The 13696-nt window shown below is 30.2% G+C and overlaps 3 protein-coding genes across 4 annotated transcripts; 1 reads left to right on the top strand and 2 right to left on the bottom strand.

Moving 5' to 3' along the window:
* Window positions 1-119: 119 nt before the first annotated feature.
* On the bottom strand, window positions 120-4585 carry LOC111042112 (protein SON). Of its 2 annotated transcripts, XM_022326609.1 has the most exons (13): window positions 3935-4582; window positions 3677-3850; window positions 3439-3547; window positions 3020-3295; window positions 2816-2958; window positions 2434-2573; window positions 2114-2344; window positions 1948-2052; window positions 1749-1865; window positions 683-830; window positions 534-617; window positions 332-447; window positions 120-268 (listed from the first exon to the last, which is right to left on the bottom strand). In XM_022326609.1, exons 1-13 carry the CDS (start codon window positions 4374-4376, stop codon window positions 149-151), a joined length of 2205 nt encoding a protein of 734 aa, XP_022182301.1. In that variant the 5' UTR covers window positions 4377-4582; the 3' UTR covers window positions 120-148. The 2 variants fall into 2 exon arrangements, with proteins under 2 accessions (XP_022182301.1, XP_022182302.1); XM_022326610.1 differs by lacking the exons at window positions 120-268; window positions 332-447; window positions 534-617 and adding an exon at window positions 1148-1253 and having other exon boundaries at window positions 714-830; window positions 3935-4585.
* A 4321-nt stretch (window positions 4586-8906) lies between these two features.
* LOC111042117 (transcription elongation factor 1 homolog) lies at window positions 8907-10332 on the top strand. Its single transcript, XM_022326613.1, has 3 exons — window positions 8907-9462; window positions 9602-9763; window positions 10314-10332. Exons 1-2 carry the CDS (start codon window positions 9347-9349, stop codon window positions 9732-9734), a joined length of 249 nt encoding a protein of 82 aa, XP_022182305.1. The 5' UTR covers window positions 8907-9346; the 3' UTR covers window positions 9735-9763; window positions 10314-10332.
* An 802-nt stretch (window positions 10333-11134) lies between these two features.
* On the bottom strand, window positions 11135-13657 carry LOC111042116 (E3 ubiquitin-protein ligase parkin). Its single transcript, XM_022326612.1, has 8 exons — window positions 13217-13657; window positions 12761-13117; window positions 12552-12691; window positions 12301-12499; window positions 11885-12022; window positions 11702-11818; window positions 11546-11630; window positions 11135-11474 (listed from the first exon to the last, which is right to left on the bottom strand). Exons 1-8 carry the CDS (start codon window positions 13415-13417, stop codon window positions 11371-11373), a joined length of 1341 nt encoding a protein of 446 aa, XP_022182304.1. The 5' UTR covers window positions 13418-13657; the 3' UTR covers window positions 11135-11370.
* Window positions 13658-13696: the final 39 nt, after the last annotated feature.

The raw sequence follows: 13696 nt of genomic DNA, 5'->3' as shown, positions 1-13696 counted from the left end.
CATTAATCTAAAATGTTTACATTATTATTAATCAGAAATATGATTTCTTAAAAAAAGAACTGTAATTTCAATGCTGTAAAAATAGGTATTATCTGGGGTGTACAAATAATTTAAACCAGTATTTGTTTTTATTCCAAAATGTTAAAAATCATTTATTTGTTGCATTTAATAATCCAATTTCTTTTAAACACTCTTTGGCTGCTTCCATTTTGGCCAATTTTTTTGTTTGACACCTTGATGAACAGTACTGTACTCCATTGACAACTACCTAAATAAAATAAATGTATTTGGTAAAATATTTTTTTGTTTATTTCGATTTTTGAATACTTACAGTCATAATAAATGTTTTCCTATGACTAGGACCAGATTCGTCTAGGGTATTAAACTTAGGTATGTCCCACTTACGTTTTGCACAAAATTCATTCAATAGTGAAACTGGATGTTTTCCTACAATAATACATTTTATTTATTAAGAAATGCCGTTTCTTTACTGTTTGCACATAAACATGTGTCATCCCATTTAGACTATTTACCTTCCAGTGACAACACAGGTAGTATTGCTTTTTTTGAAAATTTCTTTATACGGCTTCCTTGGAGTTCCTCTTCAGCCACCAGTCCTATTAGTATAGATAGATAGAGCATACTTCAAACCAATATTGAGGACATTATCTTTATTTTTTACCTCTTTTATCCATTTTGACATCAAGTAACAGCGGTTCCAAAGATCCGGATTGATTCTTTCCAAGACCTTCACCTGGTTTCCACCCCATTTTTTGTAACAAATGAATCCCAATACCACTGTTTACAGGAGCAGAATTTTTTAGCTGGTCCTACAATTTAAAATTAATTGTATTAAGCAATTAAGGTATGTAATTTGAAATTATCAACTGTAAATTATTTGTATAGTGTATATTGTATAAGTAATAATTATTTTACAGTCGTGTTTTTTCGGTACAAAATATCTGTTGAACTGGATGATCATTAAAATCCATATAATGATGTATTTTCATTTATTAATTTTAATACTTACAAAAATACATATTAAGTATTTTCAAATGTATGTTTCCATTTTAAAATAAAATTTAACTAAATACTGTAAATGTACACACTGTTTTAGTGCATACATTCAAGTATTTATTAAAATTACCAAGGGGCTGCATCAGATATCCCATGAATGTTCAGCATACGAACCGCCGTTCGATTGTGGTGTTGTTGATATAGCGCTTAAATATGTTAAACACGAGTAATACTGCCTGTAACAGATTTCCATTTGGCTTTCATGCACTTAATATGCATGTTTATTTAGCAATGTAGCAATTGCTAAATAAACATACGGTTCAAAAGAAAATGTCTTGATATAAAATGTGTAAAACTTATTTAGAATAATTCCAACTGTACAATTGAAATTACATCAAGACTATTTCTTACAAATTAAATAACTAAACATGTTATTAAATGTATATTGTCTGATTGACTAAACTCAATGACCAACATAAACAAAGTGTATTTATTAAATGATCAAAATGTAATGTAATTTTTTAAGCTGAACATAAATGTTTTTTTTTTCGATTATTCTAGTTTTATACTACTTTAAGAGTTAAGGTAGTATTTCCAAGTGGTTGAAAGCCCAATGAAAATTGTCAACATCGAATTTGAAGAAAATAATATATAGTGCAAAATTGTGTTATACCCACTGTATATTAACAAAATAAAGAGAAATTGGAATATAAAGTTCCTATAAATTTTACCTTTTTCACCCAGGTTTGAAATCCAGCAGATAGTTCTGCAGGGGTTAGTACTTTAGCACCAGTATGACCAGTGAACTGTCCAGTTTCGAACGACAACAATGAATAATTGCCATGTGCCTAGAAATCAAACCTAAATTAATACCTTAAGTTTAATGAGAGATCAGCCACTTGGGCAAATAATTATAATATTCTCATTTACATAAGGTGTGAATGCTGGAGGTTCAACAACAGGTGGCACATACTGATAATCCATGGGTACTATAGCATTGTTTGGACTCGAAATAGGCTGAATAACAGGTTCCACCTGAATGAAACAGTTCTTATAAATTGTATCATACAATTATAATAGTTAAATGGAATCTTACAGCAGCAACTTTTGGAGCCAGATGACTATGATGTGATTTGCTAGGAAGTTTGTTTCCTTCATCGGGTTTAAGTATTTTATTTAATTTTGCAGATTCCTCAGGACCTATGGGCATCCATTCAGTAAGAGCTAAACTATGAGTTTGGCCACTGGATACAGGAAACTGTTGTCTCAATATATCTTGTCCAATAGTTTTTTCTTGAAAGGATTTAATAGGTAATTGAGTTGCATTCTAAAAATATTGGTTGTAGTTATATGTTTATAAATCTGAGGGAATTCAAATGAAAACACTCAGGAATAATTTAATTGAGATTTATTTACTCTAATATTCATGACTATATTAGGTCTTTCCTTGACTAGAAATGGATGGTGGAAAGGTTGTTTGAACTCATCATCATCGGACGAATAAGAAGAATCGTCATCATGATCCTTATCCTTTTTTGAAAGTTTACGACAAAAATCTTAAACAGACAAACTGTATGATGACATAAATGATATTACTATGTTAATTTCAAATTAGAATATTATAATGTTACTAAGCTAACAAGGTAATATTTATAACTTTTAGTTTTGTTAAAACATTTTTGAACAATAATTGTAAATAAATTATTGTATTTGTAAAAATAATAAGACAAAATTATTTAAGTTAATCACAATCTTGCATTTTAAATTTGTAAAGAAAAATACTTTAAATGTGCATTACCTGTTAGTTCATCTACAGTTTTAGTGGGTACATTGGCTAAATTCTCTTTTTTAACACTTCCCACTGGTAATACACCCTGCTGCACTAGTGACAAGGCATTTTTACGTGCAATTTTAAATAGTTTTTTTTTATCAATTTTTTCACTGTAAAAAAACCTTGCAATTATTTAAAAAATAAATAAGAATTAAAAATGAATTTACTTACCATGAGAGAGATCTATGTCTAGACCTAGACGTTTCTCTAGACCTTGATTGTCTTCTCGTTCTACTATAATCTTCTGATCTCTTTGGCTTTTTGCTATCCCTTGATCTTGAACGTTTAATTAATTTTGAGTTATTATCTGGTGTCCTGGATCTTTTATGATGGTTGCATTTTTCTTTTGATTTATTAACACCATCATTGTTTCTACTCATAGTAGTTGAGTCACTTTGGTTCTTTGAATTAGTTTGACGACTTTTAAAATCATCATGTCTTGAATACCTAAACCAATGTTGAAATTAATTATTTAAATATCAATTAAAGAACATTTTCTAATATACATTAAGTACAATTAAATGAGAACTGAATTCATCAAAATCATAGAATATGGAATATTTTCTCATAATAAAAAAAAAAACACTTACCTATCTTTACTACTATTTGAACGAGACCGACTATACTTCTTAAGTCGTTTTGGAGTATGTGATCTATTTCTACTTCTTGATCTTTTCTTTTTTTTTGATTTATGTTTTTCTATAAATACGATTTATTTTAAGTAAATACAATAACATTACTAGTAATAATTCTTAATTTAAGTTATTTATGTTAGCTTAACATTATTATACATACATATACAAAACTTAATTTATATAATACACTCACCTTTTTTTTTTTTTTTATCTAAATAATGTGATGAATTACTTTGATCACTATTTTTACATTTTTCAGTTTTTAGCCGTTCTTTTTCTTGGACTTCATTAACTAACTCATGGTATAAACGACTCTCTTTTAAATCTTTAATGATGATTTTTCCATTTAGACCTGTTGTATTAAATTCTGAAAATTTGAAAAATAAATTGTGTTCACAGAATTACCCCAGATTGGTTAAGTAAATATATAATATTAGATATCTCTATTTACTTGTTTGATTTGAATCATTTTCTGGTGTATGTACTTTATTTTCATCTAATACAGTCATATCTAGATGACAGTTCTCATTTTCATCGTGTTTAATATCTTTGAACTCCTTACTTTTTTCATTAGCTGTACTCACAATTGTTTCCATGATGACATCTAAGGACACTGACATACCAGATTTGGCTTCTTCTAGCTTATCCTTTTTGAGTTTCAGCTCTATGTGCTCTACGGGTGAATTGGACCTGGTATGATGTTTTTTCTTTTTGGATTTCTTCGATTTTTTCTTGTGTTTTTTATGTTTTTTTGATTTGTCATGTCGCTTGTGTTTTTTAATGGACTTTTCCATCGAGTTAGTAGTTATAACATCAGATTCAGGAATATACGGCACTTTCTGATCTAAAGAGTTGAATAGCTCCTTAATTATAGTATCTGATGTCTTCTCCATATAAAATGTTTTAGTTTCAAATTAATAACTAATTATAAAGAATATACGAGAGGTAAGAGAAAAAAGTATACCTAATTAACAAAATGAAGTCTTATAAGTTAGAATATAGTTAGTAAATAATGTTATTAGTTACTAATCATCACAATATTATATATTTTTATAACCAATACTAATAACTATCAATATTAATTAATAATAATTACTATTATGATTATAATAATATAATATCATGGACATTGTATAATTAAAAACATCAACTACTATAAACCAAGACGTATAGCAAAGAATTGACGGGGGAAGGGTCGTCGCTGGATTGCTGTGTTATCTGATAATAATATCGTATAACCATTAACCACAAAATAGGTGAATTTTTAACTAACCTAACCAACGATTTAAAAATTAAAATAGTGAAGTAAAATGGAATAAATGGTCAATTTTTGTAATATTGATAATGGTTTGAGACTAGAGAGCCTAAATAAGTTTATATTATCTCTAGCAATATTTATTAAAATGTGAAAACCATGCAATAATATTGTTCAACAATATCATATGCTGTATTTTTGAAAATATAATTTTAATAGAAATAAATTTAATTGAATGACAATTTATTTAAAATTCAACAGTTTTCAATATTCAATGTCATTTTTCCCATACTATAAGTAAATTACTCTACAAAATGGTTATTTTCGAATTTAGGAAATCAAAAGAAAAGATTTTGAAGATTTTTTGAATTTTTTTTGACCACGGTGAAGGGGAGACTCGCTGTCATATTATTAAACTACATTTAACAAACTGCACTAGGATATCTCATAGCTACAATGTATTTCGAATTAGAGTTTCTGCTTTTCAAATTAATTAGCACACTCTGCACACTGTATAGTAATATCATATCAGTTTGGAACACGTGAATCCAGTAATTTGTGTGTTAGTGTGTTACTTGGGTTCACATTTTGACAAAACCTCGTCAACATATTTTTGACTAGGATATATTTTCACTGTTGCAAAGGCAATGCTTTAAAATATAATTTTTGAAATGACGAGGTTTTCAAATAATATCATTTTTGTAGCTTATTATCTATGACCTAAGCATAGATATATTTATGTAATTATATAGATAATCGGAATAAAAATGCACAGGAAACGGAAAGAAATCCCTGGTTCTAGAAAAACATGTATTTTTGATAGTATTGTGCTTTTTTAAGATATCATATTGTGTAAAAATTAAATCCCTAAAACAAAATATTACGCTATAATACTTCGAAGTTAATGTAAATTTAATTATTAGGAGGTATTTTTAGTTTATGAATAAAGTTCTATTTAAAAGACGATAAAATTAAAAATTAAAAAAATTATCAAACAGTAGTTTTTTAATTTAGCATTTACAAATATTTTGAATAAATTGAAATAGTCAAATAATACAAATAATAAAATAATTATCAAACAACACTTAATGAATGTAGTTACTAGTTACCTAATCACAATAGTCACAGTCAATTATTTGACTGTTTCCTAATACCTATTGTGGCTATGAAAAAATCAGGAAAATGTTATAGGAAATGTACTACTATATTTCTGGGATTTAATTTTTAATAATATCGTCCAAAGGGTATCCACACTGGTGGGCCTCCCTCCTCACGCCATTCATGTTGTTCCTTTATTATATTATCAAATTTACTTATTGTATGTATATAAATATTACAGATTGTAAATATTCTATTTCATCTAATAAAAAAAAAATAATAATAATAATAATATCGTAATATTTTTATTTTTTTTATTTTTTAGTAGAATATATACAATCTGTAAATAGATTTTTTACAATAAGAATATGAGCTAAGTATTAATAATTTGACATGCGTTACTTGATAAAAGGAGTACCCCAGCGGCTACACTTTACGTGATTAAATTGTTAGATATTTTTTTTTTTTTTATTGAGATTAGGAGTTTAGGCCGTACCATCTTCTCTTAAGCCTTCTGGGGGTTCCCAGGTATTGTTTCTAAGTTAAGTGCTGAAATTAACGGGTTGCGGTGATTCTCTAGGCTTAGACGATAACGTTTATGTAAACATGATGCCATTTCTGATACAGTTTTAATGTGTAGGTCTGTGTGGAGTGTGTGGTTGGAAATGTAAAAGGGGGCCTTAGCTATCATGCGTAAGGTGATTGATTGGAATCTTTGTATTTTGTTTAAATTTGACAATTTGGCCGCACCCCATAGCTGGATGTCATATGTCCATATAGGCACGAGGAGTTGCTTATAAATAAGTAGTTTGGTATTGAGGTTATTTAGTTTGGAGTGATTACCTATCAAATAGTGTAGTGATTTCCTCCTGAGGTTTAGAGTATTGCGTTTAATTTTTATATGTTCTGCCCAGGTGAGTCGCTTGTCTAGGGTTAGGCCTAAATAACGGATGTTGGAGACTGTTGGTATTGTTTGATTGTTTAGTTTAACAAGAGGTATTTCACCCTGTCTTAAGGAAAAAGTAATGTGTGAAGATTTTTCATTGTTAATTTTAACTTTCCATTTAGTATACCAGGAAGATAAGCTGTTTAGGTGGTTTTGTAAGTATAATTTAGCAGTGTATAGATCATTTTGTGAAGTGTATATAATTTTGTCATCAGCGAATTCGGCTACTGAAGTATACGGGGTGGTTGGTTGGTCAGCTGTGTATAAGTTATTTAGGAAAGGAGATGAAACAGCACCTTGAGGAACACCGGCTAGGATAGGGGCAATTGATGATATCTCAGAGCCTACTTTTGTCACGAAGAAGCGGTCGTTGAGGTATGATTGGCAAAATAGAAAATAAGGTGCGGGAAGAATTGTTTTTAATTTATAAAGAAGGCCCGGGTGCCAAACCCGATCAAATGCCTGGGCAACATCTAATGAAACAGCAGACCAATATTTTTTCGTTTCCAATGAGTACGATATTGAATCAACTATTCGGTTGATTTGTTGGATTGTTGAATGTCTACTCCTAAATCCAAATTGTGAATTTGGAGTGATTTGATTGGTGTTTATTATTCGAGATACACGCTTTAAGATTAATTTTTCAGAAAGTTTGGCAAATAAGGAGAGAAGACTTATTGGTCGGTACGAAGTTGGTATGTCAGGGGGTTTGTTTGGTTTAGGAATTAAGATAATAACTGAAGTTTTCCATTGTACAGGAATGTACGAGAGCCTTAGTATGGAGTTTAGATGAGTGAGATGGATGAGGTTTTTTTTCGATAGCTGGTGAGCGACTTCAGCTGTGATTAAATCTAATCCAGGGGCTTTTTTGAGGGGAAATAATTTAATGTAGTGGTGGACTTTGGCAGGAGAGAAGGGTTTAGGTGGTAGATAGAGTGGTAGTGGGATTTCTAATGATTTTGACATATGTTCTGTGAATAAATGGTCATTGATATCGTGGTGGGGTTGGAAAACATGTTCAAGATGTGAATGGAAGACATCTGCTTTCTCATCATCTGATTTGCACCAGGTACCATCCGGTTTTTTTAAACGAGAGCATTTAGGTTTTTGTTTTAAACACTGACGAGTTGCATTCGGGGGGAACCGTCTTTTGCACTGATAGAGGAAATCCAAGAGTTGAAGGATTCGTTTTTTAACTAGTTCAGATTACGTTTTAGAGATGAGGATAGGTGTTGTTGTAAATATTTTTATCAGATGGTAATCTTGAGCGTTGCCAAAGTGCTCTGGCACGACGTTTTTGAGCAATTAATTCCCTGGTGAAAGCGGGAATTGAAAATGGATTTGAGTGTTTTTTGGGGTTTTTTTTTGTGGAGGAATTCCAGGCTGCTGATTGGATTAAATTTGTAAGCTTTTAGGTGGCAATTTGTATATCTTCCGGTGATTTAAGACTAGTCTTTAAGTCGATATTTTGATCTAGATTGTCTCTAAATTCCGCTCAGTTCATAATACCTTCAGTAGTAATATAAAAAAGTATTATTGTTAATGTTTGAAAATTATTTATTATACTTAAACATAGGCACATGTGTCATGTAGTAAATTAACTTATTTAATGTAAGCTGATAAGTACGTATTTGAATAAAATATTTATAGTGTAATCATATAACATTAATTCAATAAAAAATATTAATTGTTCAATCATTTTCATGCGGTTGTAAGTGATATTGTTGTCGGGGAATTTTTTTTCGGTTGTAAGCCAGGGCCCCGGGGATTTTATTTTCCGTCGATTTTTATTCCGCAATTCAATTAAATATCAATATATTATTGTATATTATAATATTATAAGAGATTATACAATTATACGTATAGATCTGTGGAAGTGTGGACATAAAGTGCGTAACCAATAACCATGAATTAGACTAAATATTATTTTATACCTTAAGAAAAAAGTAGTTAACAGAATAGTTCATGTACTTAACTCCTATATCTCAGTAACTACTAATTAAAGCAAGTTATAGAATACAGATGGTTGCCATTAACCAAATAGTCCGAGTGCCTGACTCGTATGTGTGTTGTCCACACTGTAGCGTTTATCAACTGCCGGACGCCGGCATTCGATTATTTATTTTATACTTCCACAAGACAAACATAAACGTGAAATGATTTCTGGTCTCTGGATTTGTGTTAGGCGGTACTCCAGTAGTACCTAGCAAGTTCCAAGTAGCCTATTCTAAATTCTAGTACTTAATTGTTCAGAGATCTTTTCTATTGTCGCTTGTTCAATTTGTTCGGACGTTATTACTGTTTACAGTCTATCCCGATTTATAATTGAATATTGATCAAATTAAAATTAATAATTAATCTGTCGATGTAGTAAAAAAAACCCAAAAAACTGAGAAGTGACTACTATAAAATTATTTCTTATTTCACACAATAATTTTTGAATTAAAAAAAAATAAATATTTTGTCTGTGATACAACGTAATTCCAATTTCTCGGAGCGATATATTGTTTTTCGTCAGTTGTTGACGATTCGCCCAGTCGCCCAGTCAGCAGTCACCCAGTGCGATGGGTCGAAGGAAGAGTAAAAGGAAGCCGCCTGCGAAAAGGAAAGCCATAGAGCCCCTGGACACGCAGTTTAACTGTCCGTTTTGCAATCACGAAAAATCTTGCGAAGTCAAAATGTGAGTTATCACTGTCAAGTGTTTTTCATTATTTTGTCGTCGTCGAAAAGCAATATATAATTAATGCTATGTTAATTTCATGTTCGTATTTTTACACGATTTTGAATTATTACACCTGTTTGTGATTGCACTATTGCAGGGACAAGAGTCGAAACGTGGGCAAAGTGTTTTGTCGGGTTTGCCTTGAATCGTTTCAAACAACTACAAGCTTTTTGTCAGAACCAGTTGACATATATAACGATTGGGTAGATGCATGTGAAGCGGCTAATTGATAATGGGTGGCTACAGATACAAGACCAAAGTAATTATATTATAATGGTGTTAACCATTGGTATGGTTTTAATCTTTTATTACAATAGTATAATATACCCTCATAAACATATCGAGACTCGTATATCCATATTACATTTGTAATGTATTATTGTAATGTTCAAACATAGGTACATCTAATAATTTTTCGATCACTTCATTAAGTTTACAATTTTCTGGCCTGTAATAAGTACATAATATGCTGAAGTAGTTTCATAACTAGCTCTGCTTATTGCTACCAGATCATTGGTAAAGTAAAATGTATTATTTTTACATTTTATTTTAATATATGTTGAATTATACTTAGTGTCAGTATAAATAATAACTATGTTATGTCTTGTCAAATTTAAGTATTTTCTTCAAAATTCTTTCTCCTTATTTAGTATTTACCTCTCAATGATACAACATATCAAAGACAAACAATATTTTATAGTTACAGCTATGGAAACTTTTAGATAATTTTTTATAACTGCAACTAACTTTATTTACTCAACCCTTCCCGTCATGCATCACTATATTAAAGTACTTTTTATCTTTTTTAGATTAAACAATAAATGGACTCCAAAACAATCTTGAATTCTAAAAGGTCAATTTTTCTTAGAAGTATGTAAATATTACTGTAGTCACCCTACACAACTTTTAAAAATATTTAACATAATATCTTTATTTTATATAATTTTATTTCAAATACCTATATGACTTAATTTTCAATATAAAAATTATGTTGATAAATTTTTTTATAGATTAAAAAACAAAATTTGAATTTTATTCATTCAATTAACTGTTAAAGCTCTTGATTTACTATATTTCAATTTTTTTGTAAAAAAAAAGATTTAATCTGTATCTAAAAAAATATTTTTTTTATATATATATATTAGTATTTTGTTATTTACTTATCATTGTCATTTGTCTTTTTAAATTTAAAATGTCATCACATTCTAAATAAACTTTTTAAGTAAAACCAAGATTTTGATTTACAATTTAATATTCTCATTAAATATCATATTAATGAAATTTAAATAGTCTTAAAAATGGAAATTTGACAAAAATTCTTCAGGTTAATTTAGTAAAACTAAAACATTAAAAAAAATTTAAGTTTCGGTATACCTATGTTGTCTTTATGTAATAATGTTTCAAGTTGAAAAATTAATTTACATTTTAACTAGAAAAATATTGTTATTCAAACACATAATTTTGATTACGTTATAAATTGAAAAATATTTTAGTAGTGGCTGATGGAGAGTGACATCACATACTTACAACTTCCGTCAGTGATTGATTGCATAGCAATGTTTTATGGAAAACTGTTGGCTGGAAAAATATAGAGTGGCTGGTTAGGTTATATTATAATAATAGTATGCAATTGTTAAATCAAACAAGTTGTATTTGGTTAATTAAAATCAAAACAAATTAGATGTACACATTTTTATTGAAAAATTCACAATATTGGGAACAAAAAAAAAAAGGTTAGGTACTAAAACACCATTTGGTTTATCATTTATGAAAATAATATTACATAATAAACAAAAGTAAAGAGAATTAACTTAAATATACATTAGTCATTTAAATCAAATACTGAAAAACTGTGATCATAATGTATTAACTGAACCAGTGGCTCCCCATACACTCCCTTGTCCATTCTGTTTGACACAACCAACACCATGGAAATGAACATCGTGTACATACCATGTGCATACAGCCTCCTTAAAAATAATAAAGGAAACAATAAAAGGTTTAAAATACTTAAATACTAAAATAATTTAATAATATCTACCATCTCGTTCAGTGGCTGTACGACATTTTGGACAAGGTTTTGTAGAAACTTTGATCTTTACTTTGCTTGCATCATCCCATTTAGACTAAAATGTTGATAGTCAAATTAATTTTTATTGGGTATTTTTACATATTATTTTTAATCAATATTGTATACCTGTGAAACTAGCTTAGGGTCAACTGAATACCCAGTAATATCGATTATTAATTGCTCTTCTTTTGGTAGACATTCACCAATATGATAACCTTGAAGACATTTCTTACAAAACACATACTAAAATTTAGAAAACAATTCACTTTAGAATCCTTTCTAAGTATAAACTCCTGTAAACAGTATTACCCCACAACCATTAATACACGACACTTTGTCACAGTCATCATCAACAAGTATACCTGCACCACAATTCGGTTGAGGACATAAGACACCACCATTCTTAAGTACATATTCTTCAGTTGCAAACCTTTCATACATTTCAAACTAATAAATATGTAAATACTTTAGAAAATTAAATGTGACATAATAACAGAATATGTATATTCTGTGTATGTCAATAGCAAAACCAATAATATGATAGAAGTAAATTATTTGTTATTGATTATAATAGCATTTAAAAATACAATAAATAAATATTTAGACTACAAGTGTATGAATACTTGGACATTATCAAAAGAAGATTAATTCTTATACATCTCGTTTGATTGTGCCATTGATATGTCAATCCATATTAGAATTGTTACATACTCAATAATACTTACATGATCTTTGCTTAGCGCTTTAAAATGATAGGGTTGGGTAATCAAACTATTAGGGCAACCAGCTGGGCATGGTAATGTGTAACCAATATTATTGTCAAATATAAATCTTCTCTCTCTAAGTCGGCTAATAGCATACTCACAAAAACATTCTAAACAGGTTACATGGCCATCGTCACATGGATATACAAATACTTTTGGTCTATAAAAATATACATTAAGTCATTACCTTAAAAACATTAAAATAATATTACCTGACATCAGTACAAGCTAGACATTGAATATCATGCAAGTTATTTCTAATTAAATGTAGTGCCACTGCTTCATCATTTTCCCCTTTGGTAACATGTTCAGAACATTTGAAATAAAACTCTGACCATCCTACCTCCCCGTCCTTAGAAAAATTAACAATTACAAAAGAAGAACAAATCAATGGCATCAAATTGAGTTCAAAAATACATACTGTACATTGAGATATCTCACAGTGTCCTGTAATTCTTTTAGGTTTGAGCACATCATTCCAGTTTTTTGGATCCCCGTCCACAGTAAATGCACCACTCTTACATTTAAAACATCTCACACGGATTTTGCCAACAGTTGTATTGGCACAAGGTGAAGTGCAGTACACGTAAAAGTTTACAGCTGCGCGTTTTGTATCATCAAACTCCTCGTCTTCTTCTATGCATGTAGATACCCGTGGCTTGTGTTTAAATGACCTGCGTCTGGATTTAACCGCATGTAACACAGTCTGTTCTGCTAGATTATACTCTTCCAATAATTCTGAGTCTTGTAGTTCTTTGCCGGCGAATATGATCATCAGCTACCAGAACATCAGAGCAACCCATCAGTGGAAAAAAAAAAAATTGGATACACAGTGAATATATAAGACATAATGAGCATAATGAGTGTACAAGCTAACCTCTTCGGGGGTCATTCCCAACTTGGGGGCTACAAACTCTTTGACGTCTCGGACTTCCCATTTCGGGTCCAGTCCCACGGGCACAATAGTGCCGGTATTGGTCTTAACGAATATCAACAGCGAATTCGTGATGCGCCGGGCGAATATCGTGTCTAGTATACGGCGGATGAAATTCAGTAAGCAATCTAACATATACATCATGAACTCGGTTTACGAACAATATAACATCATTAATATTAAATAATCATAATATTGACGTAAATACTAAATAATATCGTCATTCATTGAAAATCGGTGGCTATCACGATTAAACTTTTTAAACGGTCAAACCGCGGGGTCATGCGATAACAGACATGTGCGACAACGTCGGGTCGGAAACTTAGGTACCTTCAGCGTTCTTCTTTTCAGCCGATTGCCGCCGAATTTACTCGATAACTGACAACCTGTGACCCGAGGTTTTTCATTGGGTTTATACCCCCC

Source organism: Myzus persicae, unplaced genomic scaffold (assembly GCF_001856785.1).
Source record: "Myzus persicae strain clone G006 unplaced genomic scaffold, MPER_G0061.0, whole genome shotgun sequence".
Taxonomy (NCBI): Eukaryota; Metazoa; Arthropoda; class Insecta; order Hemiptera; family Aphididae; genus Myzus; species Myzus persicae.
Note: the sequence above shows the minus strand (reverse complement) of the source record. Positions and strands in the feature narration are given on the sequence as shown.